The 26676-nt window shown below is 44.9% G+C and overlaps 1 protein-coding gene across 2 annotated transcripts in view; it reads right to left on the bottom strand.

Annotated features, from left to right (window-relative positions):
* The window catches only part of RABGAP1L (RAB GTPase activating protein 1 like), a 1373174-nt gene that overhangs the window by 890611 nt on the left and 455887 nt on the right, over positions 1-26676 (bottom strand). For both annotated transcript variants that reach the window (XM_078641752.1, XM_078641759.1), the window contains exons 11-13: positions 25691-25793; positions 1895-2061; positions 862-1006 (exon numbers count right to left, since the gene is read on the bottom strand). In XM_078641752.1, the coding sequence (XP_078497878.1) occupies positions 862-1006; positions 1895-2061; positions 25691-25793 (415 nt within the window). The remainder of the gene's footprint in view (positions 1-861; positions 1007-1894; positions 2062-25690; positions 25794-26676) is intronic.

The following is a 26676-nucleotide window of genomic DNA, read 5'->3' as shown; positions in this document are numbered from 1 at the left end:
TGGCGGAGTGAGCTAAAGAACGGTGATGGATTAAACCCAGATCAGTTGACTGGGGGTGAGTGTGTGTATTGTCAACGCTCCGTCCATCCCACCTTTGGTTTTTCTTTGTTCGCCCTAAGTTGGCAGGGTATGCTCAGACTTGAGTCCCTTGCTGACTTTGCCACTGGAGTCAAGCAAGCTCGGCTGAAGACGGCTGTAATGCCAGAAACCGGTCCTGGGAAGCTTGATTCCGGTCCAGGGAAGACATGGCTTGGCAGTTCGGGCTGGACTGTTCCCATGAGGCACAGGGTCAGACTGATTTGCATATGGCCATGTCTGAACTGGGGTGGCGGAGTGAGCTAAAGAACGGTGATGGATTAAACCCAGATCAGTTGACTGGGGGTGAGTGTTTGTATTGTCAATGCTCCGTCCATCCCACCTTTGGTTTTTCTTTGTTCGCCCTAAGTTGGCAGGGTATGCTCAGACGTGAGTCCCTTGCTCACTTTGCCACTGGAGTCAAGCAAGCTCGGCTGAAGACGGGTGTAATGCCAGAAACCGGTCCTGGGAAGCTTGATTCCGGTCCAGGGAAGACATGGCTTGGCAGTTCGGGCTGGACTGTTCCCATGAGGCACAGGGTCAGACTGATTTGCATATGGCCATGTCTGAACTGGGGTGGCAGAGTGAGCTAAAGAACGGTGATGGATTAAACCCAGATCAGTTGACTGGGGGTGAGTGTTTGTATTGTCAACGCTCCGTCCATCCCACCTTTGGTTTTTCTTAGTTTCACCTTGAATCAGCAACATTTGAGACACCTCGAATATTTGTAGCTTTACTTTTGACCAACCATGCAACAACAGTCTAGTTTCCTAGGGCTTCACTTACCCTCCTCCGGCTCATCATCCTCTTGTGGGGACAATGGAATACCCCCGGTAGGGCTTGCGGGTTCCTTGTCCTTCTTCGACTCCCTCTGAAGGCTAACAACCTCATAGATCGCATCTCCGGCATTGGCGTGGCCTTTTCCTTCAGACTGCAACGAGGGAAAGGAAGAGGCAGAACTGCGGTTAAGAAGAGAGCGCTACGCATTCACAAAGCAGCCACAAACATTTCCATTTGGTCATGAGTGATCTAGTAGATGGGAAAGACCATTCTTATTTTAAAACCATCAGGATGTACACTAAAAATTATGACAACCCCCAGTAAACAATCCAAAGGTGGAAGTAGAGTGGTAGTACAGATTTGGCTTAAGATTCAGATCCAACAGGTCTTCTCCAGGATTGCCTCAACAGTACACAGGCATCAACAGTCTAGTTACACACTAGTGTAAAAGCACTCCCAGCCAACAGGCTGCCTACAAATCATCTCTGCAGTATTCAAGATTCTACAAACGACTTACAGAAAGCCTACACTAGCAGATACAGCCAGTGTCAGACTAGGACAGAAAATAGGCCCGGGCAGCAAAATAAAGATTGGCCCCTATTAGTGAATCGGATAGCTCAAAAAGTGACACACATTCTGCAAATCTGGGCTGTTGTGAACTTGAAAACACTCTGTAGGTGTTTTGCAGGCTTTGGGAGACTGCATGCATTGTGCTCGCTGCAGGCAACGCTTGTGGCAATAGTAGGGAATTCAGATCATAAAACAGGTCCACAAACAGCCCAAAAAAACATTTCACAAACTGACCTGTCAGACCAGCTCTTCTGGCACTGCCAGATCACCCAACAGGCCAGTCCGACCCTGGCAAGGGATAGTACCAGACTGCCTCAACTATACTCCATAAACTAGAGTATCCTTACAGATAACCTAGTCAGCACTCTTGACCCAGATGCCCATAGCTGTTATGTTTTTACACAGGTGCCCCAAGCCAGAGATAAGTGCTGTCACATCTCACTAAATGAATACAATGCTGAGAAGGTACCTGCTTCAGCTTTAGGTAAAAGGTCTCCGTGAAGGTCTTTCGGCTGAAATACCAGAATCTCTCATTAGCCGGGTACACACGAACCACCGTCTCCAGCAAGAAGCGGACGGGCTCCACAACCTCAGTAATCACCATGTCAACGGCCACAGTCATGTACACCCGTTTATCTGGAAGACAAAGGTGAGATGACGGAATCACACACAAGACACTGCAAGGACAGAGGTTCCACTTTACGTACATTAAAGAATAATGGAAACCTCAGGTGAACCGGGCTGGGATTGTACAGTGTCCATCATATAAACACCCTTGGATTTTCCAAACAAAAACTTTAAGGCAAAATTGACAACTGAATGTGCAGGAGACAAGGAAATGGGAAGTGATGTGCAGAATCATTCTACAGATGCATATGCTTTTCATGTTTCAAATGTGAGAACTTCTGGTATAGTTCCACTACCAAGAGAGAGCGACAGTCAGAGAGAGAGCGAGAGAGCGAGAAGGGGGAGAGAGCGAGAGAGCGAGAGAGAGAGAAAGAGAGTAAGAGAGAGAGAGAGAGAGAGAGAGAGAGAGAGAGAGAGAGAGAGAGAGAGAGCCAGGACTCGGACATGGAACGTCGAGAGGTTGTAGAGTTTACGCACCCTGTACCTACACTTTATCGCAAGCAGAGGAGAACACCAGGTCTGGCAGGGACACAAATGATACTGAGAAACCAATTTACTTTCCAGCATATTGGACACCACTGAAAAAAGGCATGCAATCGATAAATAATGATTCTTGTGCAATAATCAAAATGTACAACTATTAAAATAAAGCAATTTTAGGAGAAGGCAAAATGTGTTGCCTTCTATTTCATACAAGATTGCCGTCATTTTTTTCTGTTCATCATCTGTGATCTTTTCATGCAGTACTTTGCTTGGACTTACTGTTCTTTACAGGAACTGATTACTGTGAATGATTGCGCGTGTCACCATAGAATCACCCAGAAGCGACAGAGGAGGTTCGAGGGAGAGATTGAGAATCTGCCCTGATTGCTTGTATTCCGTGCTCGCTGTGGTCGACAGCAAGCTCTGCATACAAGCAATCATGGCCGATGCTCAAACTATTCCTCGAAGCAACCGGTGAATAACCTGCAGGCATGCACTCTATACAGCCAGCCATGGTTAGTGATCTCAAGAGGCCATCAGGAAGGGCTGAAGAATAACCCATAGATATGCACAGGGAAATACAGCAACAGTTACATTTCCATAGGGACTACCCAGGAGTAACAGAGAGGCCAGCTCTATGTGGTCCACACAAGAGCCAAAGAGGAGCATACAGGATGCAGTGCATACAGGCATCCATCATAAAAGATGTATAGAGTTAATTTATTTGTGCCCCATAGGGACAGCCCACAGCATGTAATGGATACTGACAGCCATCAGACATGATCTACAAGATCTGTTCAGGAGTTACGAAGAGTTACCTACAAGCAAGCACAGAAAAAAATGCAACCAAAGCTAATGCTCTTTAGGACTACCCAGGAGTGATGTAGGGTCAATCTACAGGCAAGCACTTGTTGCAGAGATACAGGTCACAATCAGGACTGCAGAGCCACAAAGAATCTTGATGTGACAAACAAATGTGGCAATTCACAAATCGGGAAGGATGTGGTCAAAAGCCACGTTGGTACACGTAGTAATTCCTTTGTCATATGACTTGATTTGCCACAGTCTACCCAGGGGCGACAGAGGATAGTTACAAGCAGCTGGGATAGATGCCTCATAGGGTTCATACAGCAGCAACAGAGTGGTCTGTGGCATGCTCCAGGTACAAGCAATCAGGATAAATGCCATCCAGGAGAGAAATCCAAGGAACCCACAGACATGGACTGGAAGCAGGAGCCAGAGCAAGTGCTCTGAACAATGAACCAAAGACCAACAGAGGTACAATCCACTGGCCTACACTGGAGACAGACAGCCAGTGCAGTTGCTCTATGGAGTTGAGCAGTGACTGAGCTCCTGGCAGCACCATAAAGGGTAATTGGTACTCCCAGGAGTTATAGACTTGGTAGTAGTCCCTCTACGATGAGAACCCAGACATAGTAGATGCATCACACTGAAGGCTTAAAGAACACAACCATAATAGGTAAGCACGGGCCAACCGAGGACGATGCAACCAGGAAGACAAAGTATAGACCACAATAGTGGATGTACAGCTTAAGCAGGCATCCCTAATGAGAGGTCTATAGTGCTGCCAAAAGAGAGGAGGTGCACCTACCAGTGTGAATCAGTTAGTGGACACCTGCTTGAGGAATGTCTTTAAATTATTGGGGAGAGAAAAATGAAGCAAGAATTGCAATACAGAGAGGTCTAGGATGGTAGTGGGAAGGCAAACAGGGGTGCTGGCCAAGGCAAGATTCTGGCCCAAACATGAATGATGCCTTTTTCTGGCCTCACTGCCCTGAACGGGGGAGGGGGGTACAGGGGTTCAAGGGAGGATCCTTGGAGGGCTTGCAGCCCTCCACTGAATATACAGGAAGATCATTCCCAGATAAGTGAGGCAGAGGCAGGAAGAAGGACTCAGGCATGGGGTTGCCATAGTCACGATGAAAGTAACTGAAAGCCAGATGGGTAAAATTGAAGGCAACCCGCAGAAACAGAGTAATGAACACCATAATTACAGTTAAAGCAACTGTAAAAGCAGGTGGTCCTGCAACAATTTAAGACATTTTAAAACAGTGCACCTTTGAATTGTGAGGGATATGTGTTTTTCCAGGCTGACTGGTTCATGAAGGGTTAGAGGTGCACAAGACCATCACCTAGCACTGGCATCCAGTCTCAAGGTCCTATTATAAGATTGCTTCTCTGATAAAGGAGTTAGGATAAGAAAACACATGCACTCACTGCAGAGCATTTGCAACTCTTACTAAATAAATGTCGAAAGAACACCCCACAGGAGAAGCTCTTTTGCTTCGCTAATGTCTTTGACCTACTGAATAAAATTCAGCATATTGTGACAAAATAAGTATGGTCTGTGATACTGCAAAATTTGGTTCGGATGATTAAGGGATGGAAAAGTAATTTGGGGGGGGATTTAGGAAAAGTATTCTTCATGTTTACAATTGGAATTCCCATACCTCAAAAAATGTAAATCTACCAAATTTGGAAGGTACTTAGAATTCTACTTGATGGAGGTATACACATATATTTTAGTTAGCTTGAGAACATCAAACATATTCAAAAACTGCAAGGGACTGCACATGCACCTTCTGATTGGCTGAATTTTGCTAAAGTTCTAAACAGAACCAAATATGATTGGATGAAATCCCTCTGAAACATTTTAGAGGGCAGTTATCTCGTTTTTCTCACATCTGGTCACTCAATCAATCAGTCAATTTATAGAGCACAGCTTATCACCCGTGAGGGTGTCCAGGCATTGGCAGGGACCAAGGGGTCAGTTCAACAGCCAATTCGACCACAATCTTTGGAAATCCTGAAGGGATGGGAAGGTCCTCCGGTGCAGGGAAAGATTGTTTCATTTCTTTGCAGTGATGTACCATAGGAGAAGGCACATCCTTCTGGTCTGCTGTGGGGGGTGTGGGCTAACGTGAGGATGGAGGAGCAGAGGTCTCTGGTGGGTATGTGAAATTTTAGGCTGCGTTTGATGTAGACGTGTCCGACATCGAAAAAGGCCTTGAAAGCGTGGGTGAGGCATTTGACGGGGCATCTATTTTGTACTGGGAGCCAGTACAGCTCTGTGAGGTGGGGGGTGATGTGGGTGCGACGAGGGAGGACTAGGATGAGTCTTGCTGCAACGTTCTGGATGGTCTGGAGTCTTTTGATGAGGTGTGGGTTGATTCCTACGTAGAGTGCATTTCTGTAGTTCAGACGGCAGGTGATGAAGGCTTGGGTGATGGTGCCTCTGTTGCTTTGGGGGAGACACTTGAAGATCTTGCGTAGCATACATAGGATGTGAAATCCAGCAGGGGTTAGGGCGTTGACACGCCATTTCATGGTGAGTTTGCTTACCAGGATGATGCAGAGGTTCCTGGCATTTTCAGTCTGGGTTGGAGTGGGTCAAAGTTCGTTGGGCCACCATGAGGCATCCCATGGGGATTCTTTGGTGTCTGTGTTGAGTTTGAGGCAGTTGGTTCCCATCCAGTCAGTGATGGTGGTCATGCAGTTGTGGACGTTTGTTCTTGTAGAGGTGGAGTTGTCGGAAAGGGAGAGGATGGGCTGTTTCTCGTCGGCGTATGAGACAACATTGATACCGTGGAATCTGACGAGGTCTGTCAGGGGCATCATTTAGACAATGAGGAGGGTGGAGCGGAGAAATGATCCTTGTGGGATTCCGCAGATGGTGGGTTTGGGTTTGGAGGGGTAGGCTGGGATGCAGATTCATTGCATTCTGATGGTGAGGAAGGATGTGATCCTTTCACGGGCAGGTCCTTGGATGCCTATGTGGTGCCGTCTTGCATTGAGCGTGTGGTGACAGACTGTGTCGAAGGCTGCTGAGAGGTCAAGGAGAATGAAGGCAACTGTCTCCCCTTGGTCGAGGAATGTCTGGTGGCTGCGATCAGAGTTGTCTCCGCGCTGTGGTTGCTGCAGAGCAGAAGGCACACAGATGATAGACGGAATTCAGAGCAAATCAAACATTCACCCCCAGTCAAGAGTTCTTGGTTAAATCCAGCGTTCTTTTGCTCACCTTACCACCCCAGTTCAGAACCAGCCATATGCAAATCAGTCTTGTCCCTGTGCCTCATGTGAACAGTCCAGCCCAAACTGCCAATCCAGGTCCTCCCTAGACAGAAACAAGCATCCAGGGACTGGTTTCGGGGCATCACCCCTCATCAGCCAGGCTAGCTTGAATTCAGTGGCATGGTGCACCCCGGACCCATGTCTGGGCAAACCCGCACTTAGGGCAAGAAAGCAAAAGTCACACAGATGGTGGACGGAATGCAGAGCAAATCAAACATTCACTCCCAGTCAATAGATCTAGGTTAAATCCATTGTTCTTTTGCTCACCAGGTCACCCCAGTTTAGACCCAGCCATATGCAAATCAGTCTTGACCCTGTGCCTCATGGGAACATGGTTGCTGCAGAAGCCCGACTGGCTAATGTCCAGGAGGTGGTGCTGTTCAAGGTGGCTACATAGTTGTTGGTTTATTGCTTTCTCAATGACTTTAGCTGGGAAGGGAAGCAGCGAGATGGGTCTGTAGTTGCTTAGTTCACTGGCTTGACTTCGGCGTGTTTCCATTCTTCAGGGAAAGTTGATGTGTCCATTGAGGTGTTGAGTAGGATGGCGGGTTAGTGGCCGATCAGGGTTGCTCCTAGGATGAAGATGTGGTCGAGGCAGGGGTCAGAAAGGGGCCAGAGTAGATTGATTTCATGACAGTGATGGTTTCCTTGTGGTGAGGAGGCTCCAGGTGATCAGACAAGGGTGGGCTTGAGGTGGGGTCGTTCGTTAGTGTGGAGTACTTTCCGTCAAGGAAGTCCTTGAGATTTGGTTGGGTTTCGAAGTTGCTGTAGATCTTGACTTGAAAGAAGTTTCTTACTGCCTGTGGCCATTGATGCTCATTGCTGAATAGTGCTATTCATGTTCACTACTGCCTGGCACCAATATTGACACTTGTAACTGCCTGAAACAAATACTCAGGTGTGCTACTGGATGTAGCCACTTTGATGACCGCTACTGCCGGGGATGTTTGAGGCCTGTTGGTTCATGAGGACTTTAAGACTTGTTATTGTCTATCTTCTTACTATCTGGGGCCTGGACAATATTTATACTGGTTACTGCCTGCGTCCACTGATGACCATTTCTACCTGGGCCCTTGATGCTCATTAATGCCTGGGCAATTTATGTTTAAAACGTACTAGCCAACAGTGTTCATTCCTGACTGGGGCCACTGATGTCCATTATTGTCTGGGTGTAATGATGAGGCCCAAGGCTGAGGAAGAGAAGCATTAAGAAAACCCTCCCTGTCCCTTGATCAAAGTGTAAAGTGTTGTCCCTGTGGGGCATGGGGGCTTTGGAGGTATATCCATGACCCCACAATGGCTGTCATTATATGTACGCCTCATAACACCACATTCCTCTGACACTGCCACCTTTTCACACTACCCATCAAACCCAGAATCTCTATCTACTGCTGCAGTCCTCCAACATACGGTGTGTCTTACATCAGTAAATTGTCACCATTTTGTACATAGGGAATTGGGATTTCAATGAAAACCTGAAAATAAGTTCACTGAACAAACAAAATGTTTGGTAAAGTTTAGTTAAGGATGACAGAGGACTATCATGTGTAGCTATGAAAACTATAAATACCGGGAAATCATCAGTAACACAAATAAACGCCCACCCCCGAACAGGCACTTCTATAACCTCACACATATAATATTGCATTACCTCATCTTTGCTATCACTAATATTCACACATGATTAAAATCACACTTTAAGAGTAACAAAAAAAGTACTCTACCATACAGTTCCGAAACTAAAATCATACATTGTCATGCTAAGAACATTTTTTGGCATACGATAAAATGCTATAGGCAAACGAACAAAGTTATGGATTACGTTACTTATATCACACATTTTCAGGAAATAACACTTAACCACACAAACAACAAAGAGTTGGGTGCCTGCAGAAGACTTGGTGCAGGGCCTGCCTGTATTCCAGACCCTCCACCTAGCTTGCTCTTTGCAGGGATGAAGGCCTTGTGCAGAGAGGGTTGACCACACATTTCTCTGGTTCAAAGCAAGGCCCTGCAGCCAGCCCTCAATCCACACCTTAGAAAGGTTGTTTGAAGTGGGTATTGGCTGCGCTTGAAGTTTTGGTTAGACCGTGTGGGTAACCTCCACTGCACACAATTAAGTAATGGGGGTTAGTCACCTGCTAAGACTTGGTCACCGAGCCTTGAGAAAAGCTGCGAACAATCCTTGCAGGAGGGGCTGCCTACTAATGGAGAATTGTGCTCAGGGCCAGGCCTTCAGTCAGGGTCTGTAACCAGACCCAATTGTGCACAGCAGAAGGTAATACACAGCGGGTGTTGGTCGCCGGCAGAGCATTGTTGAAGCCAAAGCCACGTGGACATACATTGCTGTGAACACCCTGAGGCCATTTACAGTGTGGGCTGTGTGCTAATAGAGGACTGGGCACATATCGTAGGCCTGAAGCTAAGTGTCACTGAGGGTCCCTGTCTCAAGGCCTTGGGTGCACCATGCCGTTCACTGCCTCACCTCATTCCCTCCATATGATTTGTGGCTCAGACCTCAACTGAGTTAATAACAAAGCATTTCTGATGGCCTTCTTCCAAGAAAGACATAGCTACCTTTGTATATTCCTGCACAGAGTGTGCCTAAGCTGGAACTTCATGTACCTATCCAGCCGGTCCGATAAGACCTTTTGAGGTTGGTAAAGGTCCATTGTTGACTGTCTCTACGGGTTTAATTTCTAATGTTCAAGAATCTGAGAACTGTACAGCCATCATTGTTTACAGAAAGGATACATTTTAGCCTTTTATTTAGACTGCTCTTAGTGCCTGAAATGGCAACTCTGTTTTAACAAGAAAATTAATACGGGCCTCCAAGAAAGATTTTTTGGATCGTGAACCTCAATTTAGAACATCTTTTTGGAAAGCAATAAATAAAGGTCTTGGAATTGAAAGAGACCTTTCCTCAGGTTTCTGTCCACAGGCAAATGGCCAAAAGGAATAGGTAAGTCAGGTCTCTGAGAAGTATTTAGGATGCTTTACTAATTTTCAATAGTCAAACTGGGAGTCTCTTTTGTCTTCTGCTGAATTTACAACAATAATGCTGCTCCTTCTTTCACTGGATATTTGTCATTGTTTCTCCTACATGATGTTCTTCATAGAGCATTCAAAATGGAGACTATAGCTGGTGACCAAGTACCAGCTGTTTCAGAATTTTTGTTCTTTTCTACAGAAGACATGTCTGGAATTGGACAGAATTTAGCTGATAACACAGTTAAAATGCGTCATCAGCAAACAAGAAATCGCATTGCTACTAATTATAGTCCTGGGAAACAGTTATGGTTATCATCTAAATTTAGGCACACTCAGAAGGCTTCGAAAAGCTAAGGCCATGTTATTTGGGCGCATTTTTCCATCAATGAAACAATCAATTCTGTGGCAGTACGCCTTCAACTAAAGGCTTCTTGGAAGATTCACCTTGGTTTCCATGTATCGCAACTGAAACACGTCACTTCTAGCCTTTTTTCCAAAAGAGTAGTTCCAACTCCTCCACCTCTTTCTGTTAATGAACATGTAAAGTACAAAGTAGAAGAAAGCAGTGTCTATCATATTCACCAATGTCAGTTGCAATTTTAGATTCAATGGAAGGGTAACAGTGTGGCTGGCCCCTCCTGGGATCCTGCTCCTTTTAAGAATGCTTCTCATTTATTATAATCTTTTTTTGTTCCCGACATTCTACCTTGCTCCATCGGGTAGTTTGTGCCTTTGTTCGTTGTACCCTGGTACTTTATGGCATTTCGGGGGAGGGATCCTGTCAACGTGTGCCCTTGCCTCGAAGGCTCAGTCGCACCACACCGTTCGCTGCCGCAAGGGTCGGCTTTAGTGCAGGTGGCTCCCTGTGCGACAATCTTTTTTAGCGCCCCCCCACACCTCCTCCTCCGATTCCCTCACTGCCACCCGGCAAAAGTGTCTCTCATCTCCCCATAGCCCCTCTCTCACATACATTTCATTTGTTTTAAAGCACTGGTAAAGGCTGGCTTTATTAATCCACTCAGCTATCCACTTTAAATACAGATCTGTTCTTTGCAGCAGGCATATTAACCCTTTGTGCTACTTTATGGCGAGTCAAAACTGCCACTAAACAAAACTCTGAGGTTTTTCTCTAGCAGGAACATTAATCACAAGAGTTATCTTGGCATGTTTATTGCTGCCTGAAATCTTGAGGCACAAGCCACACTGCATCAGCTGCTTTTAAATCATAAGTTATTGCTAAACAAAGCGCCCCCACCTGAGGTCAGCGCCCCTCCTCCACGTCAGCGCCCAGTGCAACTGCACCAGTTGTACTGCCCTAAAGCCGTCCCTACACAAAAAATACACATTTTCCTTATTGTTGGGGATCTGTTATTCATAATATATTTTCCCAAAGTAAGATGGCGATTGCAAGCATATCCTGGATCACACAGGAAGCTGAGATTAAGTATCATATAAAAGGTGAGTAAGATGTTTATGGGATGCATCGCAACTCTTCGAGTAGCTCGTCGTCATCACGTTCTACTTGCTTGATTTTTGTCAGGTCCTTCTCTGTTCTTCCTGTTTCTTGTGTTTATTGAACGTTTTGTTTTTATTGCATTTTTCGGTTACTTGTAGCGTTTTTTTCTAAGCTCAGTTTTTTCCTCTCCTTAGGCGCTGTATTTTTTCATTTCTTATTGGCTGCTGGAGAAAAACTGAATTTTTCTTCTTTGGCACTGTCTTTTGGTCTCAATTTCGTTACCTCCCTTTGTTGGGCAATCGCCAGATTGGCATTCAAAGAAGGTCATCTTCATGATTGCAACAGATTTCAACAGGATATGGTAAAGGTAGATTTTAAGTCATCCTTATTTATTTATTTATTTTTATTTTTCACATTTTTAGAGCGCGCTGTTACCCGGAGGTGTCCTGGCGCTGTATCTTACACCTAACCACAACTTTGCATGGTCCAAGGCAAAATATTGGTACCTCTGGATGTTTTGGTCAGTGATATCATTCAAGAAGTCATTTAGCATGTCATGAGTGATGCCATATAAGAGGACATTCACGGTGCATGAGAGGGCCACAAGTTACAATAAGTTTACCATTAAAATAACTGATTAATTTCCTGTGGTGTTAGGTATATTATTGTAACCAAAACTTCACTTTAACTGTGGTCTTTACAAAAAGACGTAAAGGTCTTAAAAACAAACCATACAGCTAACCAGAATTTCACGTTAACTGTCTTGTTTGTCAGTGAACATACAAGTACAAATAGTCACTGAAAAACAAGTTAAACTTCAATAAGATTTAAGAAGGAAGAACAGCAGCAACAACACATAACCTTAACAGGAAAGACACCAATAAAAATAGTAACATAACTACAACTCCCATCCAATGCTTAATTTGAGCCAGTGGTTTCGGGTGCTCAACACTGGCAATTAATCACCAACACCAGCACTTTTCATGAGCACCAGTAAAGGACATATTAATTACGGGGAGATTAAGTGATTTGCCCAGAATCACAGGATGTTGAGCCCAAGCCAAAACTCGAACCTGGTTCCCCAGCTCTGGCCACTACGCCACACCCTCCCCCCGCCCCCCCCCCCCCCCACTTTCACAGTCATTAGTTGGTTCTGTTTTAAGCGGCGCCAACAGGAGAAATAGGCTGATGCAAGCTGCCTCCTGACGAGAGCCCCAGCACTTATTGTTTTTACAAATTAACCACTGCTCCCTTCATTTTTGAAAGGTTGAATGCATATGCCAACAAGAGAACAAGTAAGCTTCTGGGTGAGTGTCTGTATTACACTGATTGGGTAGCTAAGTTCATGGAATGAGAGCAAAGCTTAATCAGTGATTGCACAATCATTTCTTTATGTGTTGTTATTTCCTGAAAGTGGCTACGTTTGGGACAAGAGTCATTCATTGGTTTGTATGCCCATCACATTTTATCCTACGCCATTAAGTGATATACGCATAACAATGTATGATTTTAGCTTTGTAATTGTATGGTGGTGTTATACTTCTTTTTCCTCTTAAATTGTGATTTTAATCATATGTGAACATACGTAAAATATGTAAGAGAATATAATGTGGTATGATATTTGTGTGCAGTTGTTAAAGTGCATGTTGCAAGGCGGGAGTTAACTTTACTTTATTCATGAATTTCTTCTCTTTTTAGGTTTTGTGTTGTACACGATTGTCACCTGGCATTCTTAACTAAATGTTACCAATTTTTTTGTTCAGTGTATTTTGTGATTCTGATTGAAATCTCAACCCCCCCAACAGCACTAAATGGCTACAAGCTATTGCAGTAAGACACAACAAGAGGTGGTGGATGGCAGCAGCAGACAGATCTTTTTTTAAGGAGCAGTGTGAAAAGAGTGTACAGGTTCATGAGAATATGGTGTTATGAGGAGCACAGATCATGACAGTCAACGTAGGGTGTAACACTAGATATACCTCTCCTGCCTTGTCCAAGGGATGAGGAAGGGTTGTTCGGACTCCAAAGTCCCCATGCCACACTGATAATTCACCTCAGGGAGCGCCTTTTTAATGCTCCCCCCCCCCCCCCAAGCCTTTGGCCTCATCATTGCACCCAGACAATAATGAACATCAGTGGCCCGGTCAGTAATGAACATCTTTGGCTAGAATCAGCAGTGCACAGTCGGGGTTCGCTGTAGTTCCTGGGCTTTGGCCGGCCTTACAACCAACCCTCTGCAGAGGTTAGCTGCAGTATCTGGTCTCCAATCAGACTCTGTGCTCAATTCGCCTGGGGCAGCCTTCTCTCCCACTGTGCCTGACTTTCGGTCTTGCACAGCAGGGTTTGGTACAGGGCCTGGCCTCCTACCACACCTTGTGCACAACTCACTGCAGTCAGCAAAACCCCAATTGTCCAGGTTGTGTTTGATTTTTTCTATCAGGATTTCCTTTTTTAGGATGTATGGACCCATTTTAGGGTTTGTAAACCCATTGCAAGCTCGATGGGCATGGACCGCGAAACCGCAGCAAGCATCATTGACAAGTGTTGGGACTTTTATGGGTTTACAGATTCAAAACCATGTCCATGGACCCAGCGAAAGGCCCAAAGTAGGCCAATAAAGCTTGTTGGGCCTTTGTCGGCCTAGACCATGACCATGATGGTTGCGCAGAGTTTACGGCTTCCCAGCTAGGATCTGTAAATCCACAAATACTGTGGCAAAATCTGCAGGTTTTTTTCTTTTTTTTAATTTAGACATTAGGGATCCTCATGGGTCTTGGGGACAGGATGTACTCACCCTGACCCCTTATGTGTACTTTTCAAAAATGTTTTCAGAGCCAGGGGACCGAGTCCCCACTTCCTGCAATTCCCACAATTTTTCCGGAGGTGTGGCTGGCCAATCGCATTGTTCTGGTTACACTGGTCCAGCTCGTGTTCATCGAACCCAAAATAGACAATGAAAGAAAATGTTTTACTTATCCAATAAAATTTGCAGATTTTAATATTATTCAGATTTGTAGATGTCCATGAAACCAGGTTCATGGAACTCTTTGGAATAGTGGTCCCGATAGCTCTAAAAGTTAACCTCTTCATGTTCAGACCGAGGTACTATTTAATGCTAAATTATCAAATACAACTGAATGGATTACACCAAACTAAGCAAAATCACACCCTTGGGTAAAGTTAAACTTCCATGTCAAGATTAGAGCGATTTCGTTAAACAGTTTTTTCTGTACTGTAATAATCATGTCAATTGAAAAGGAGAATGTCAATTTTGAGACCCGCAACCCCATTTTTCGCCCCTTCGCCTAATGGTTCTGAATTAAGCGTGCCATGAACTCCCCGAGGTGGATGTCCTTTTTTGAGAAGTTTAGGGCAGATTTGTTAAACGGGGTAAAAATTATTAGCAAAACAAAAATATCTCTATCAATTGAAAGTCTGACAAAACATAACTACACGGGCTCTATCACTGCCTGTGAAATATACATGCATATTCATTTGCTCATAACTTTAGGGATGTTTGCTGAACTTTTTCACTAAACATGATAGACATTTAGCATGTTCAGCGTACCCTTACTATTTTCAAAGTTGAGCTGATGCATCAATGGGGTGCACAATTAAAGGTGGGGATCACACTTAAAAGGGGGGGCAAAGAAAAGTGTGTATTTACGATTAACTGTGGTACTGTTTCCCAAATCCGCATGCAATTTGTCAAACCTTTAGCATATTTCGTTTCATGCTGCTTTGATGCAGATCAATCAAAGGGAGCAAATGTATGGGGGGAGGGTCAATAAATCTTTGATATGTTAATATCAGTAATGCTTTATCACAGACCTTCACGAAATCGGACAGCCTCTGATCATATTTAGCTAACTATTGATATATGATCAATTTCATGCAAATGTATCAACAAGAGGTACAATTAAACTAGAGGGCTCACGGGGTTAATGTGCTTATGACTTTGGTGCTGGTAAAGAATCTGCACAGCATTTGAAAGGCTGTAGCAGGTAAAAGCCCAGTGCAGGAAGCTTGTGTTTCAGTGTGACAAGAGGGGCAAAGTTGGGCAGGTGGAACAATTCCGACTTGCTAATATCACGAATAGGTACAAAACGTGGCAGTCTCTTAGCATGTTTCAATTATTCTTAACATAATGACTTTCATGAAATTCCATCAAAATGGCCACTGGCAAATGACCCTTCCTTGTATTTGACAGCCAGTAAGAATGTTAAGTCCAGTACATGGAGCTCCAGTCCCACAAGATCTGACAAGTAGAGTGTGGGCTGACCAGGCCCTGTGGGGTCAAAGGCCATGCACAGCTTGTATGGGCCTGACCCCGAGGGACGCCTGTCGGACTGAACACTGTGCAGGGGGATTTGGACAAAGGGTCAGGTCTTCGGCCAGGCCCTGTGCCAACATGCCACATCTTGCCAAACCCTGCAGTACACAGCCTTTTGCTGGGCGTAACAAGAGTTGGTTGGCACTAGGGCCCATCTGGTGACTTAGCCAAGTTTTTTTTCTTCATATTTGTTAAAGTTTTATGGGTCCTGTTTTGGTGATTGCGGACCAAAATTTGGTACACCAGACCTGCAATGGACGATGGAAGCAAAAAACGTCCTTGCCCGATGGGGAATATTATTCTTTAATGTAGGTCCACAGACAGTTTAAAAACATGGAGTTGAGGACTATCCGCGAATGAACGGTTCAGATATCTCTAACTTTCAGGCCAAATTACAATTTTGAAATGCTCATGTCTCAAAAACTACTTAACTGAGGTACACCAAACTAAGCAAAGGCACTTGCCTGAGTAAAGGCAAGTATGGTGTAATGCTGTTGAGTTTTTTTGTTCTGTAACAGAGAGCATAGATTCCTGTAACTGATTATAAAGGGAAATGCCGTTTTTGACCACCCAGAGAGTGTTTCTTATCATTACAGATTTGCGTGAAACTCAAAATATCAAGAGTAAGTTAAACAGGGTAAGTATCTGGCAAGAGTTGCACAGATACGTACACCTGCATCAAAGTTATTAGCTTCTAAATAAATTTTGGATCCCCCATTTATTTTTGCCACCCATGTTGCATATGCATAAAACCTGAGACTCCTGCATTGGGCGAACAGCCTGCCAAATATCAAACCGATTCATTAAACGCCACCAACGGTATTAGCATATCACACAGCGCCTTTGCCCCCTTTAAATTTGCCCCCCCCCCCCATGGATCTGTAAGAACCTTGCCATTGCCACGGAAGACCAGACATGCTAAATGTCAGCCAACTCATCTAGAATCACCAAATGATGCCAAAGTTATCACCAATGAGCAGTTTCTTGACTCCCTCCCAATTTTTATTATTGTGCCCACCTTGAAGAATCTGCACAAACTTAAAAATATCAAGAGTAAACTAAACATGCTCAGCATCTGCCAAATTCTCTGCAGATTAGTAAACTGCACAAAAGTTATATGCAAATCAAAACAACACCTTTCCAACTGCCAAGATATCTCTATAGTGTAACCTTTTCATGCCCAGGCTGAAACAATCGTCAAACACTCATTTCTTGAAAGTTATTCCAAACCAAGGAAGAGCACTTCCTTGAGCAAAGATCTATTTTTATATCAAGGCTTGCAGAATTCAGTTCAGCCCTTTTTCTGGTTCGAGAAGCAATGAATCCTATGGGAGCAAAAATGGAAAATGTCAATTTTTAACCACCTATTTTCGGCCCCTGCTTGACGAATCTGCACAAAACATGCCACACCAAACCCAGAGTCGATTAACTACTTTTATTGAAAAGTTTTGTTCAGATTCGTTGAAGAGCACCAACATTTTTAAGAGAATAAAAAAATGCCTTTTAAATGGAAAGTCTTATCTAACCTTAACAACACAGGCGTGATTGCTGCCTGTATAACACAAACATCTCCAAAAATAAATATATATTTTTTTTAATCAGCTTTCAGTGTTGATGCGAGTAATATGTTCAGTTTCTGACCACAGTGAAACAGCTAGTTGACAACAAAACCTTTATCATCAGCTTAGATTTTTTTATCATGATTACTTTTCCTCCTCTATCATATTTCACCATATGAGCATGAAGGTCCATTGTTCTTCAGCTCCAAAACAGTGCATCACGCTCAGATCACCAATATGGCATGCAATGGTTAATTTGTAAAACAATAAGTGCCGGTGCAGTCGTCAGGAGGCAGCTTGCACCAGCCCATTTCTCCTGCTAGCGCCGCTTAAAACGGAATCAACTACTAACCAAACCATGAAAGTGGGAGGGGGTCTGGCGTAATGGCCAGAGCAGCCGACTTCGGCAATGGGGAACCAGGTTTGAGTCTCTGTGTCGGCTCAACATCCTGGGCAAATCACTAAGGCATAGATGCATCAAGCTAAAAACCACTAGCAAGGGGCAGATTCTCAGAATCTGCCGCTTTGCGACCGGTATTTTTGCATTTAGGATGCATCATCCCAAATGCAAAAATTGCAATTTAAGAAATTGCAAATTTGCGATTACTTAAATTGCTATTGCATTTAAGGAATCTCAAATTGAGATTCCTTAAATGCAATGCATTAAAGTTTTGAAATTAGCGATTTCGCTAATAGGGGAGCAAATTACCATGAAGTTGAACTTCATGGTAATTTTCAAAAACTTTGAAAAATGCACTAAAGTGCATTTTTCAAAGTTCCATTTTACACACAAATATGCCCTTAGGGCATGTGTGTGTGCAAGATGTACCCATATGCAGATTTCAGGGGTGCGACAGGGTGTCCTTTTGACACCCTTGAAATTGCAATCTCAATTTGCGATTCTCTAATTGAGAATCGCAAATTGAGATTGTCTTCCCATTCATTCCTATGGGCCTCCAGGCCCATAGGAATGAATGGCGAGGTATTCCTTAATTCCTTAATTGCGACTCGCAATTTGCGAGTCGCAATTAAGGAATTTTAAGAAATCGCTATTTTTTTAGCGAGTTCTTCATTCATAGCTGTTTGCTATTCCTTATTAGCGAATCCTTATTTTTCGCTAATAAGGAATCGCAAAATGGATGCTTGATGAATCTATAGGTTAATCTCCCGATGCCTACAATAAATGAATGTGTCCTTGACTGGTGCTCATGAAAAGCGCCAGTGTTGATTGATTGCCGAGCACCGGAAACCACTGGTTCAAATTAAGCACTGTGGCATGCACTTAAAATAAGCTCGGCCAGTTTACTGGATGACCTAGGTGTTCGCGACCATCAGACACTCTCCATCCTCCTTTCTACCTCGAAAAGCCTGCAGCGAGTTTCATGTAGATGCCTGCCTTGCAGCACCATCCATTTCCAATTCAAACGTTCCCATACCCCAGGTTGCACCTGAGGCAAGATGTGCCTGAGCCAACACTAGACAGAAATCCAGAGGGAGATGTGTTTTTTCTTTCGTATTAATAAGCAGAAAAAGAAGCAAGTCTGACCTGCTTTCCCAAATCTCGTTTCTGCATCCTACACAGCTCAGCATTTTGACTACTTCATTAACACTTAAAAAGAGTAAATCTAAAAATAACAATATGTTTGGTTTTCCTTTATTCTCATCACCATGGAGAGCTGGTAAATGAATATATTACCGAGGCAATGCAGTGTAAAACCACCTAAAACTCACTCTCTATCACAGCCCCTTTTATATGCCTTCCAAGCAAGCAGTTTAACGAGTTGCAGCGATAAGGGCAGTAGTGACTGGGGGAAAAACGCAGAGTCGAGGCTATCAGGAGTGGACGGCTGTAAAATACATCTCCCCTCAATCAGATGTAGGCCATGACTGCTGAGCAATTTCTTTGTGAAGAGATGTTTTCCTTCGCATCACTGCCAGGCCTCAAGGTGTACAGGATTGACATACGAAGTGGGGAAGATCAGTAAGGTGCCCCGATACAAGAGTGTGTTCTTCATATTATGGCAACTGGTACAATTCGGTAGCAAACTCATCCTTGGCTCAGAACATTGTGAATGCCCACTCCGTAATAAAAGAGGCAAAGGTTGTCGTTTTGGATGTCCAATAAAATATGCCTCAAAAAAGGGGGAGGTAGAGGAAAAATGGAACAAGAGGGCTCGTCCTCCATGTAAACACATTATAATCACAGAGAGCCCTTCTGCTGGAAGAAGGTTTTTTTCTTTCCACTCTGATGTTTGTTGGGAAAACAGTGAGTTTTCTTTTGAAAACCCTCACACACCAGGGTTTCCCCTTGGTGGCATGCTTCATCATCGGGTACTTCCGGTTCCGCTGCGGAACGGGGTGTGCTACGACCTGCGTGTTACGTGGGAGCACTTATTGCTGGTAAAATATGTTTGCATGAAGTTTAAAGGTGTGAGTGGGAGAGGAGAAAGAATTAAAAAATATCTGGCTAGTAGGAAACAGACTTGGGGTAGGGCTAGAAATATGTCGACCAGCGGAACTAAAGTACATTGTCCCCTTTAAGTTCCCACATTTCCCCATATTTTAAACCATACCAGATAGAGGCACTAGTAAAGAATTATTTCCTACTAGCCAGGTATTTTTAAATTCTCTTTCTCCTCCCCAACCCCCCCCACCCACTCACACCTTTAAACTTCATCCAAACATATTTTACCAACAATAAGTCCCAGGCGCTGGATCGTCCCAATACCACAATGGGTAAGGCATCGAGACCTCAGCGGAGACGCACCCGGTCCCAGAGGGGGCGCAATACCCGACAAAAAGCTTCCTCATCACCAGGATTACTGCGAGGAGCATATCTGTATCTCCTGTGGAGGTGCAACTGCGTGGTCTCTTGCAGAAGTTGGAGCAGGACGAGGAGACACCCCAGAGAAGGTCCCAACCCACCGATGGATGGATCCGGAGACAGGAACCTCTCCCACTGTCCAACAATATAAAGCAAGTCTCCCAGAAGTGATGATCGAAGCCTCACGCCAGCCTCGATGAGTATAGACAATCCCATACTCCTGAGATTCTATAAATCCTGCAACATGGAGGGGTCCACCACTCCGTCCTCAAACCATAATGGTTGCACTTGTTCTAGTTCTTACTGTTAGGGCGACAGATGCTTCAAGGAAAGAAGTACGGGGAGGGGGGTTGGTTGGGGGGATTTGTTCTCATGTTCTTATCCTTTTTCCAGTTGTTCAAGACACCAGACACGACATGTTTATATCGCTCATCCATCGACGAAGGACCAAAGAGGAGCAACTCCTCTCCGGCCACAGCTCTAACACACACAGGCCCAAAAGCACCCAGGATACACATTCACTATTTCTCCATTAATAGCACCTACAGCGTCACCCCACACTGACCTGGAGTCCTTACGCGTCCTCTCTTAGAATGTCAATGGGCTCCTGGACCGGGTGAAGCACAATGCAGTCCTGAAGTTCTCACAGCAATCTTCCCCTAGCGCCCTCATGCTGCAGGAAAGCCACCTTCTAGGTAATCACTGCCCATTCCTAGCCTGCCAAGGGTATGATAAGGTCTACCATGCAGGATTTACCCGGGGTTCCTGAGGAGTGGCTAGTCTTCTCCGCCATTCCTTTCCTTTTATAGTCACCAAGGATATCCAAGACCCACACAGTCGCTTTCAGGCCCTCAAAGGGAAGATGGGGGGACACAGTCTCTCAACCTAATTGCGGTCTACAAACCCCCAGCACTCCTTGAGGCCTCCCTCCGTGACCTCGCGGTCTTGCTGTTGTCTCTTCACCAGGGGCTAATAGTGATTGGAGGGGACTTCAACACAGCCATAATCCCGGCCAGCGATGCTACCAGTGTCCCATCCCATAGTTGGTGCATAGGCGAGAAATGGGCCTCCCAGCTCAGGATATGTGATGAGTGGCGAACATGGAATCCCAGACTCCGCCAATACACTCATACATCCGCCGCACATCACACCCACTCACGCATTGACCATGTGTTTATGCCTGTCCCGACTATCGCTTGGTAGCAAATATCGAAATACTTGCCTGGGGAATTTCTGTCCTTCTCCCCTACTCACTTGTCTGGGGGGTCCCACTGGCACTCTCCACCCCATTTGGTGACCTAATGCCTGGTTACTCCAGCACAAGGACTGCAAAAAGGCACTGAAAGAGGAGCTTTGGCAATACTTCCAACGTAACGATGATACGGTTAAGTCACCCGGTACGTAATGGGCGTCCGGTAAAGCCACTCTCAGAGGCTTTGCCAAGTGTTATATCAAAAGGATGCACTGAACCTGTGAAGAGCACCTCTCCCACCTGGAAGCCCACGCACTCCAACTGGAACAAGCCATGGGCCTAGAGGAGGGAGACACTGAGCCCCGCCAGCTCGAGCTCATATGCGAAGAAATTCGGCATGTCTTCCTAGAATCGGCCAAGCAAGTGTGGAGGTCCTCCAAACCTGTGTCTACGGATGGGGTGACAAAAACTGTAAACTTCGGTACTGGCTGACATCTCGCCCTTTAGCTAATTGGATCATTCCAGAAGTCGTGGACACAGATAGTTGCACTCAGCATGAATCAGAGGTAATAGCCCAGACATTTGCTGTATAGTACAAACGTCTATATTCCAATGCCCTTACCCCAAGGACAGTGTTCGGTTCCGGCTTCCTGCGGGACGCCCCACTCTCACGGTTGTCGGAGGCCGATCCTCAGATGCTTGACTAACCCATCTCACGGGAGGAGATAGACCAGGCTATTTCGGCGGTAGCAACAGGTAAAACCCTAGGCCCTGATGGCTATCCAGCAGAGTATTACTCGGCATTCAGGCACTGCCTGCGACGCCTGCACATGACACTGGCTCATCGCCATCTCCTTTCACCATATCTGTCGCTGCTATTAATAGATTATGAGAAAGCCTTTGACAGAGTGGACTAGTTTTACATGGAGGCTGGGCTGGTTCAGGCAGGCTTCGGCCCATATTTTAGGGGGCTTGTACGAGTGTTATATTCCAACTCGCCGTCCCGAGTCTTGATCAATGGGGTTCTCTCACAGGATGTCCCGATCCATAGGGGATCGGGACAGGGCTGCCCCTTTTCCCCACAGCTTTCTGCTCTAGCGATTGAGCCGCTAGCCTGACTCATCAGATGCAATGCCCAAATCCAGGGGTGGCACTGGAACACCTCCGACGAACAGCGTATCACCCTCTATGTGGACGATGTTCTCTTATTCATGGTAGACATTGCTCAAACAGGCCCCCGCTGTCTTCGGATCTTAGAACTCTTCAGGGAAGCGTCAGGTCTAAGACTCAACCCAGCCACATCAGTATTGGGTCCCTTGCACACTTCACAGGAATGCGCGGAGTGGCAAAAGAACATCCCCACTAGACGCCTTCGTTTTTGCTTTCTGGAGATCTGGGTGGCAATCCACCCGGAACTAACTTGGTCTCTCAACCTTACCCCATTACTAAAGAAGATCAAAGTCTATCTTCGGAAATGACAGGTCCTCCCACTGAACCCGCTGGTGAAAATTGCCTTGTACAAAATTATGATTGTCCCTCGCTTACTCTATGTACTGCAGAATCTTCGGCTCCATCTCCAGCGCCAATGGTTTCACACCTTAGACAAACTGATGACATTGTTCCTCTGGGGCAACTTAAGACCGAGAGTGGCACTGACCCACTGCCAAAACGCTCCATATGACAGTGGGATGGAAATGACCAACATCTTCCTCTATTACATTGCAACACACCTCCTGGTGATTAACGATTGGTTCTCTGGGGGATGGTTGGACCAGGCTTACCAACTAGAACTGGAGAATCTGGGGTTCTCACAGATCCAAGCAATGAATGCTTTATGTGTCACCAATCCCCCACAATATGACTAGAGCAGTTCTTCTAGCTTGGCGTTCAACGCAGAGCTACACCCAGTGGGATGCCAAACTCATACTTCAGACACCTTTGTTGCGAGGTACATGGATGGGAGATCTGGTGGTCTGGGCAGAAGGTCAACTTCGCACCTTTCAGGACCTGCTTACTGTACTCCCTCAACTCCACTCAGTTTAATAAATACCTACAGCTCCTACATGCCATTACTCCGCTCATCTCCGCAGGTACCACTCTTCTCGAATTCAGCCCCTTAGAAGCCAAACTCCTCATGGGGTTTTGGGGAGTGGGAGTGTGTCCCAGATCTACAGGTCCCTCGTCAATAACCCCCCCCCACACTAAATCACTTGTGGACTCACTGGGAACAATGGTTGGGTCCCCTAGAAGAGGAAAATTGGCGGGACGCCCTCATGGCCCACCGTGTGATCACTATCTCAGCCAGATTGAGGCTGATCCAACTCTATCTTCACTGCGCATATCTCACCCCAGCCAGGTTTCACCGAGCGGGGTGCCTTCATAACCCAAGTTGTCCACGGTGTGCAGAGACCCCCGCAGACTTTTATCACATGACCTGGTCCTGCACCGTCATAACGAGGTATTGGGCGGAGGTGGTTGAGAAATTGAGTGGGGTCCTGGGATGGGAGGTCCCACTCACTGTCTTTCTCCTGGGGTGATGGAGGGCATAGGAGGCTCCAGAGCCGACAAAGCATTTCTGGGCACGGCCATCATGGTGGCCAAAAGGGACATAATGACCGGATGGAAGAGTCTGACCCCTCCCCCGATCCAATTTCCCAGTGGTGTAGAGGACGAGAGTGCCGCACAAGAACAGCTGGTGTACGTGGCACGTGGGTGTCCAACTAAATACGACGAAGTGTGGGGCAAATGGCTGGGCTTGTTGGGTTAATAAGCAAGAGAGGTGGGTATTGGTTGTTTCAATGTTCCTCATGTAGGGACACTCAAAAGTAGTGAAGAGCAGACCCCTCCATGTAATATGCATTATTATTGTCATCTGCCGTGTCTAAGGGTTTTCTCTTTTGTTAAAACCCAATAAAACAGAGTATAAAAAAATGTGAACAAGAGGTTTAACCTTAAGGAAACTATGCTGAGGATATTGTTTCAGACCATCTGTGTGAACTGTTAACTTACTTTGTTGTTAGAGGTACTGGCATCAACCACACGTACAAACCAATAGGTTAAATTATGCATCAAAAACACTAAAAACAGTGGAAACACCAACTATCATCAGGACAGTGGAGATTAAAATTGAAGTGGCTGTCAAATCCAGATGATTAAATTAAAATAAAATGAAATTATTTAATAGTCCATTAGTCCATTAGTCCACAATAGCATCCAGAATCAACAAGTGACTCTAATCTTCTAACGAGAGAACGATGTAAGATCATACAATGAGAATCTGTCGGCGTGATTTTAGCTAACAGAGAAATGTATGCATAAATCTTGCTTACACTGTATGCACTTACTTTGGTTACATTTTAAAAATTAATAAAATGGGTTATAAAAAAGAATACGCAACTCAAAGAAGACAACCAGGAAAGGGCAACTTATGATTTTTTAGAGAACTTTTCAGATAACATGCATACATTATACATTAGCGGAGAAACTCAGGTCCCCACCTGTGACAGTTCATTACTCCTTCAGGCCAGGAATAGGTTATTATGTGAAGGACAGTCTCTCCATAGGAAAGAACTCGCAAACTGGCATGGTTTATGATTAGGGGAGGGGGAAGAGGGGTTAGAGAACCTTTACAGCCTTTTATTCCAATTGTACTGTGTTTTATTGAAATAATTTGCTACAGTCACTGTGGTTAAGCGTTCTTTTTTGCTATAACCATGGCCATTGGAATTATGGGGCTGGGGAGGATCAAATTATGTGGCAGGGTTGACTAAATTATGCAGCAAGAAAATGCTAATAATGCAGCACATTGTGGGATAGTATTACTTCATTACGTTGTAATTTTACCAGGTCAACTCTACCTGGGCAAAGGTTTCATCTCATTAGTCCTGTTTGACCCCCAAATACAGCAATAAGCAACAAGAAGGGGACCAGTCAATTTTTACTAAGTACCTTCCCCTACGCCGCATCATGTGTCACAGCATTTGTATTAACTTTTGAGCCGCTTTAGCTAACAACATTTTTTTTGTTAAAATCAGCAGATTATGAGGCAGATGATGGATCATATGGCAAATGTCGCAGATCCATAAATACGGAGAAAATACCACTGCATGCAAAATTGCATTATTCCACTGGCCCTGGCTATTAACCATAAAATAGCTGAGCCTTGCTTGTGCCCAACGCAGATTTCGCTATGTACGATACTGGTGACGGGTTTAAAGCCATACGATACTGACTCAGCCGATCGTTCTTCTGCTGTTAATAAAACATAGACCACTGTATTGCAATGCATGGGAGCTCAAGAATCAACACTGGACCTATTAAGCGATGGACTAGGTGCAATTCTGATCTAGCAGATTAACTATAAAACGTTCAGCCACAAGACCCACAATTTTACGAGACCAGAAATCAAGAAATGACATATATACAACAAACACACGTGAAAGTTATTAATGTCGCTCTGTTTGCATGAGCCCACACTTATCTGTCTATCTGTCCTACACCTCTGTGGACAGTATGTTGAGCAAAACATAGCAGACCACTTTCTAATGCATCAGCACAAGACAATGAACTAAAATTTAAAAATTTGGAAAAGAAAAATAGTTTCAATTCACATTAAAATTATAAGAGCATGGAAGAGGCCCCACAATTGTCTTAACATCAGAAATTCAACAAAGAAAACCTTTTCTAAATCCAAAAACAAAGAAGGTACCTTTGGGGGTCTCCTCGTTGAGGATTTGGAAGGTCTGTGCATTTGGATCCCATACGCCGGTAATGACGTAGGCTCTGCCGTCGCAGCTCTTACCCATTGACTCCTGGGAAGAAACAGACAATGGGATGGAAAGAGATGTTTAGCAGCCACATCAACAAATGATTACAGTGTAGCAACGTCTGCTATTGACCACTCAACCCTCCAAAGCCAATGAACAAGCCACAGGACAGGTGAGTAACTGCATAACTTACTTTAGCCCTGCAGAAATATCAGCAGTCTTACAAGACTTTTTTTCTCCTAATTGCATGCATTTTGTTTCAGTCTCTTCTGCCTTCCCTAGATGGGTAGTCCAGTTCAAAAGCAGTCCCCAATCTCAATTATTACGAAGACTCCTGTCTCGCTGGTTCTCCCTGCAGGTAGAGGAGTGAACCAGCGGCAAATGTGATATCTGAGCTTGTTCAGAAGTAACATTTCCAAACATGCCCTTTTTACCCACCAATTTTAATCCTCGGGGGACACACTGTTGAGCTTTCTTCTATGCCCAAAAGGCATACAATAGTAAGCAATCTTTACTGAGGCCATAAGGATTTTAGATACTGAAACTTAGTCACCTGACTCATAACAGATGATGCTAAGTCTTCACGCTCATCTTACATAGCAGCAGCATCAACTCGGACTCAACTGAGAAACAACCAATTAGCCAATACAGAGTCTTAGTTGTTGGGTATTTAGGATGCCCCATAGAACAAAATGACAGTCCGTTCAGCTATGGAAAAGTCTCCCAAAGGAAGAAACGCCAACAATTCTACTCCACCATTTGTGACTGCTAGAGAGCAGATCACCACATTATGTCTGCCTGCTCCAGTACATACTATGAACTTTCCCGAGTTATAGCCACATCCATTTTCAGGAGGCTATCTTGATAGGAGGGGCCTCCAGAAAACCTAGGCTACAGGCCATCTTATTCAAATTAAATAAGACGTGCA

This window comes from Lissotriton helveticus, chromosome 1_1 (assembly GCF_964261635.1).
Source record: "Lissotriton helveticus chromosome 1_1, aLisHel1.1, whole genome shotgun sequence".
In the NCBI taxonomy this organism is placed as follows: Eukaryota; Metazoa; Chordata; class Amphibia; order Caudata; family Salamandridae; genus Lissotriton; species Lissotriton helveticus.
Note: the sequence above shows the minus strand (reverse complement) of the source record. Positions and strands in the feature narration are given on the sequence as shown.